Below are 6,595 nucleotides of genomic sequence, written 5' to 3' on the forward strand. Positions count from 1 at the left end.
AAAAAAGTGTCTAGAACAATGTTATAGCACCAGTATGACATGCGTCATGGACAGTACTCTGAGTCAGAGGGGACCTAGTGAGGTTAATAGGTGCTATTGTTCTCTTCCAGGCATTGTCAAACTGGACCCTGTGCTTCCTGATGACAAGCCCCTCCCACCCCCTCCACCCAGAGCCAAAAATCTCATCTTTGAGGATGAGGAGAAATCCAAGGTATCAGTGATGATTAGAATGCTCCGATCACATTGAATGGGGTTTCAAACAGAAAGAACTCAATTCTATAAAAAGTGGTTTTGTACCCATCAAATCATTTTTTAAAGTGTAACTCCTGGTAGGAGAATCACAGGGGCCAACTGTTTACAAAGTTCTCTTCCTCTTTTCTTTCCTCTCCCTCTTCTAACATGTTTTTGTAGATGCTGTCTCGCTTATTGAACAGTACTCAGCCAGAAGATTTAAGAGCAGCAAACAAGCTCATTAAGGAAATGGTCCAGGAGGTGAGTCATTGGTTTGGTTTACCAAATGTGCTGTAAACAATGTAGTCTCACTTCCATGTACTTCTGTGTTTTTTCCACCATCAGTACAAAAGACACAACCGAATATGTAGCACGGTAACATTAATGCAACTCAGGAGTAGTCGTAAGACCTTGTTTTATTGTGATAGTGTTGATATTGGGAGTTATGCACTTGATGTCCTCCAACATTGACAAAAGATGTGGAAATCCAATTAATAATCAAGATTTTGATGTAGGTATAATCAAACATCAGGGTTTTGTTTCAACAGTAGATTATTAAAGGTAATAATCTTGAAACTACTTCATTCACTGATGTTCAACATTTTTCGTTTAATATGATCAACATTTTAAACAATAAAAAAGTAAATCCTGATTATTCCGGAAGTCATCGAGATTATTTATCATGATTTGAAATTACGATCATATGTAGCAAACTAGATGCACGGTAGTCCTCATTTATAAGTTTAGTATTGACATATTTGAGCACTTTACATTCAGTCTACCCTCTGCTAATTGTCTGTTGTTTGTTTGTGTGTTTACTTGTTTGTTTGTTTTGCTATTATTGTAGAAAATGCTGCTGTAACAAGGGAATTTTCCCACTGTGGGATGAATAAAGTATTGTCTAATCTAACTTATTGAAGTAAAGAATATTCTTAAACTGTAATGTAGCATTTATTACCATATTGTCTTGTGTCATAATGAACAAATTTGTTCACAAAATGAAGATCTGCAAAAATCCTGCAATTTCATAATGATTTTCCAGGACCAAAAGCGTGTGGAGAAGGTATCAAAGCGATTGAACGCCATCCAGGAGGTGAAAGAGAGCGTCAGCCTGCTGAGCCAGCTGCTGGAGGGCTACAGCAAGCAGAGCTGCTCCCAGAGCAACCAGGAGCTCATTAAGGTTAGCGCAGCTCAGCACATTAAAACTAGCCACAGCCACAGTCTCCTAAATTTGCTCGTACCACCCACTACAGGTGTGGTTTTAGTGTTTTTAACATGTGTTTGTTTGCAGGATCTTTACCAGCGCTGTGAAAAGATGAGGCCAACACTTTTCCGATTAGCAAGCGACACAGAGGACAGCGATGAAGCCTTAGGTAAGGTTGCTGACCTCACACTCTGTCATGTTATATAAGGCAGAATAAGGTATTTATTAATTCATTTTTTTCCATACAAAGTTCATGGAATCAGACTCCATTCCAAACCGTAAATAGATACACTTACAGGTGTTGCTAATAAGCCTTTTTTCTGCTTCCAGCGGAAATCTTACAGGCCAATGACAGCCTGACACAGGTCATCAACCTGTACAGACAGCTGGTAAAGGGGGAGGATGTGTCCAAGGATGGCATAACCTCGCCCTCACAGCCAGGTAGGTGCATGTGTGTGATTTGGCATCCCTAAAGCTATAGGGTGTAGTTTCTGTTGCCCCCATGAGGAATTCTCAGTTAAAAGGTTATGCAGTAAAGCTTTAAGTGTCTACTAAGCATGATAAATGAAACACATTTTACAAACATTTCTATAGACTATAGGATCACAGATGGGTTTCCTCTGTCCACATCAGGCAGCAGTAGCTCAGCACTCGTAGACCTGATGGGACTTAACTCATCCGTCAACACGGCACACTCCAGCCTCCAGACCCTGACTCATAACATGGGCATCAGCCTCTTGGATGATGAGCTCATGTCACTGGGTAAGCATAAAAAAACTCATCTGGCTTTTAAACACAAAGGTAGATTAACTTGTTAACAAGCCAAAAAGGACAATTCAGCAATAGGTAAACCTTATTTCCAATTGGCTAGTGTGTGGCCCTCCTGTTTGCTGTCTGGCTGGCTAAAACAGCATCCTTAGAAGCAAGCCACATCTGGCTCAACCACAACAAAGCTACACATAGTTACAGTAGTGATGGCAACATGAAGCCTTGTCACTACCCAATGTGAATCAATTGCAGATGTGAGTTGCGCATGCTCAGATTTAAACGGATTACGACATAAAGTTTCATACTGAAATCCATGAAATAATACATTTTTCTCAGAAAGCGTTTTAGCTATTTATGATTGTTTGATTGCTAACGTTAGCTCAAAATGCCATTCAACTGATAGCCTTTGTTGTGTTTGATTGCTAGCTTGTAGCCAGAAGTGAATGAACTTTAAGTAGGTCTATTTTTACCGTATTGACATTACAGAAGTCTCTCGTTAGCATCCTGTAGGCAACTTGTCGCAAAGTGACTCACAACAAGTAGTGACAGCCTCATGAAGCATAAAGCGCAAATGGGATGTCATTTGTCTAAAATGAAAACAGCCTTTTTAGATTTAGCCAAACCTGTCACAAACTCTAGCATTTGCAGCCAGAAATGAAAGGAAATGTTTCTGTTTTTGAACATTACGACATTTACATTTTTTCTTTTAAAACTGCCACAAATTAGAATAAAATTGAACTAACCTATTGTTGTCTTTGATTTCTTAGGTCTGAATTCAACGGAAAACTTCTCTCAGAACACTTTTCAGGTGCAAGTTGTAAGATAATACTTTACTGCTCACATTAAAGCCATTTTATGTAGAATTGAAATGTCTGACTTTTCAAAAATAGACAAAAAACGTATGCCATCCAAATCACTGAAACTATTTACATCATCCCCATCTTCTCATACACTTTGTCGAAACACAACCGTACCGTCTGTTCAGCATTGTGAGGGCTCGGAATCATCTGCAACATCGGCCCCTGCTGCCGTGTTGCTACCAGCTGTGGTCCAAACACCGCAGGCTCCGCCAGCAGGGGGCCCCACTGCTTCTCCTAAACCCATGGAAGAGCTGGAAATGTTGGGGAAGACATTGTTACAGCAGTCCCTACCTCCAGAGAGCCAGCAGGTCAAATGGTAAGTTACGGGAGGATACACATTTAATAACCTCAAAGTTGTTTATTGTTTGATGGAAAGAAGCATGTGTCTTTGTTTGATGCACTAACTCTTCATAGCCCTAAAGTGTAATGTAATACACAGCAGTGGTAAATCACTTGTGATGGTTTCCCCGTTCTTCTACATGCAGGGATAAGCTCCAACCTCACTCCAGAGTCAGCTTACGAGATATGCAGACCAAGTCCGCCGCCAACTGTAGAGCCGCTCCTAATGTAAGCCCCGCCTCCTCTGGTCCTGCTCCTGCTCCAGGGCCCACGTCCAGCCTGAGCGTCCATTCAGAGCCGCCTGACACTCTCCTCCTCTCCAATCTGAGTTTCGCAGCTGCTACCGACCCCTTTGACAACATCTCTCTAGCTGAAGTTACCGTGCCTCTGGAAGCAATCAAACCCAGTAAGCATGAGCAATAACACCAGACCCAGCAGTGAGGCTGGGTCCAGTCATAGGGGCACTTTTCTCTTTTTCTCTACATCACATTCTCTTTTGTATATGTCTGTAAATCTGTTTCAGGCAGCTTATTGCCAGTGACTGTATTCGACAAACACAGTCTCCGGGTTTTGTTCACCTTTGCCCGTGACTGTCCTCCATCACGGCCTGACGTGCTGGTGGTGATCATCTCCATGCTGTCCTCCGCCCCCATTCCTGTCACCAACATCCGCTTTCAGGCAGCTGTACCAAAGGTAGGTTGAGGATGGCCCTCTTCTCTTTAAGGCATTAGAGCGCCATGTAAAAGTCTTAACATTCAGTCAAGTGGAAACCCTATCTTTTGACGAAAATTCTACATTATATATTTGTGGATATTGATTGTTAATGTGTGTTTTTAAAGGTGATGAAAGTGAAGCTGCAGCCTCCCTCTAGCACTGAGCTCCCAGCCTTCAATCCCATCCTGCCTCCCGCCGCCATCACACAGATCCTGCTGTTGGCCAACCCTCACAAGGTACTCTCCCCCTCCTTATATGCATGCTGTCTGTCAGACTTGGCCTCAGATCAGGACCATTATTTAATATACATGCTTCTATTGGTAGTTTTTCATCACATTTCCCTGAATGTCACTGACGTAAGTGTATGACGTTTTTTTTGGAAAAATTAGAAATACCAAGATTTTATAATAAATACCAAATCTGACGGTCAACCTACATGTTTTCAAAAACATATAAGGCCTTATCTTGCACCCGGCACAGCGCGGCGCAAAGACTGATGCAAGTGTCTTTGCTAGTTGAAGACGATGTAGTTGTAAATTTCCCGTCCCGTGCTCACGTCGTTTAAATAGCATTCTTGCCGTATTGCCATTCTTGCAGCAGCAGAAAGAGATCGTGCCACTGACCAACAAAAACCTGGTCTAAAGGCATTTCATTATTTTAACATTAGTGAAATGCACCTAGGCTTATGCACAGCAGCATACACACATGCCAAAGATTACAAATACAAATATGACGGTGCAAATCCGCCATCATAATAGCAATGCACCAAGGTATAAACGCGCCCGGGAATGGCAGATGACACTCTGATTGGTTTATTACATGTTACGCCCAAAACACACCTAATGAAGACACTAAGTACAACCCTATTGAACCATGCTCTCAGCACACGGACCCTTTTTCCCGCCGTCAAACTAGCAAAGGTTGAGTTGGACACGCCCTAAATGCGCTTCACGCCGTGCGCTTTAAACTGTAACTTTGCAACACCTGTTGATTTCTTTTGCTGTTGTGGACATTTTTGGTGCTAATTAGAGCTGCACACATTGATCGATTCATTGTCAACTATTTTTATGGAGAAAAAATTCCCTGGTTCTAGCTTCTTAAATATAAATATTTTCTGTTTTTCTCTCTCCTCTCGGACAGTACACCAAATAGCTTTGCTTTTTGGACAAAACAAAACGTTGGAGGACTGTATCTTGGGCTCTGGAAAACACTGCTGGACAATTTTCACAATTTTCTGACATTCAGTGGACCTAATCGATTAATTGATAAAATGATGGACACATTAATTGACTATAAAAATAAAGGTTAGTTGCAGCCCTAGTGCTGATGCTTACTCCTAGGTTTTGATCTGTAAAAAATAACAATTACACTATTATACTGTTACATCATTAGAGACAACGAAACTCTGATCTCAATTAAATGAGCACAAGGACATTTATATACTTGACGTTTTTGCATGCAAACGGCTTTGTAAATGCAACACAGTTTATGAACTTCTAAACATGTAGTGTATATCGGGAAATGCCAAAAATTAATATCAGCCTAATGTTAATATCAGCCATTATAAATGCAAATACCGATATATGAGGAAATGCGGGAAGGCCGATATATTGGTCGGGCTCTATAACACATCAAATTAGACAATGCAGAGACAACTGAATCAATCCCTGAAGTTGGGATCTTGACCGGTCTTGAAATAAAATCCAGAGTTGTTTATATACCAAATTGAGACAAGGCCCGGTAAAAATCCGGCCAATTCCGAGACGAGATCAAGACCTTCAAAAAGTGGTCTTGAGACCTAGACCACTCTCGAGGACTACAACACTGTGGTGATGTAACACTGAACTGACATTTTTTCTCTTGTGTTACAGGAAAAGGTACGTTTGAGGTACAAGCTGACCTTCAACCTGGGCGAGCAATCTCACGATGAGTCTGGTGATGTGGACCAGTTCCCGCCCCCAAACACTTGGGGGAACCTTTAGGGAGCAACCGACCCCCCCCCCCCCCCCCCCCCCGTCATCTAATTTGCTCCTTCCTTTTTTAGATCTAGGTTGAAGTTGTCCCTCATCGCTGGCTGGAGGCAAGACGGCCTCTTTAAACTTGAGTGGTTTCAAACTCTGGTCTGGTAATACAAACTGACACGAGGCCAGTTGTGGGAACCAGCTTCTACCTTGTGCCTTCCTTCGCAGCCTTCCCGTCCTTATTCCATCAGCTCCGCGTTCCTGTGTTTCCATAGCTACTTTCTTCTTCTTTTCAACAATCATTCCAGCACACTATAAAGCAAACTGTCAGAAACATTGATTCAATGCAGTGTCGTTTGGGGGAACCAAGTGGAGCCATTTTTATTTTTTTATTTTAAACCTGAATGTGTGCATTTGTCTGGTTAACACACTCTTGAACTAGCAATCAGATGTGTCATGTTACGTGTAGTTCATGTAACAGCTGGTGTCTCACATTATTTCTGTTTTTTTTTTTCTTT

At 41.8% G+C, this 6,595-nt stretch overlaps 1 protein-coding gene across 3 annotated transcripts in view; it reads left to right on the top strand.

Moving 5' to 3' along the window:
- Positions 1 to 6,589, top strand: part of LOC116705173 (ADP-ribosylation factor-binding protein GGA1) — a 9,138-nt gene extending 2,549 nt beyond the window's left edge. The window contains exons 6-18 of one of the 3 annotated variants that reach the window (XM_032541117.1): positions 111 to 211; positions 412 to 492; positions 1,274 to 1,411; positions 1,523 to 1,604; positions 1,766 to 1,876; positions 2,069 to 2,197; positions 2,971 to 3,020; positions 3,189 to 3,379; positions 3,549 to 3,808; positions 3,926 to 4,095; positions 4,242 to 4,352; positions 5,988 to 6,116; positions 6,214 to 6,589. In XM_032541117.1, coding sequence (XP_032397008.1) covers positions 111 to 211; positions 412 to 492; positions 1,274 to 1,411; positions 1,523 to 1,604; positions 1,766 to 1,876; positions 2,069 to 2,197; positions 2,971 to 3,020; positions 3,189 to 3,379; positions 3,549 to 3,808; positions 3,926 to 4,095; positions 4,242 to 4,352; positions 5,988 to 6,098 — 1,535 coding nt within the window. In that variant the 3' untranslated portion in view covers positions 6,099 to 6,116; positions 6,214 to 6,589. Of the gene's footprint in view, positions 1 to 110; positions 212 to 411; positions 493 to 1,273; positions 1,412 to 1,522; positions 1,605 to 1,765; positions 1,877 to 2,068; positions 2,198 to 2,970; positions 3,021 to 3,188; positions 3,380 to 3,548; positions 3,809 to 3,925; positions 4,096 to 4,241; positions 4,353 to 5,987 lie in introns of all 3 variants that reach the window. The other 2 variants (XM_032541111.1, XM_032541124.1) reach the window with 2 other exon arrangements.
- The last annotated feature ends 6 nt before the right edge of the window (positions 6,590 to 6,595 follow it).

The sequence above is a fragment of the Etheostoma spectabile genome, chromosome 2 (genome assembly GCF_008692095.1).
Source record: "Etheostoma spectabile isolate EspeVRDwgs_2016 chromosome 2, UIUC_Espe_1.0, whole genome shotgun sequence".
NCBI lineage: Eukaryota > Metazoa > Chordata > Actinopteri > Perciformes > Percidae > Etheostoma > Etheostoma spectabile.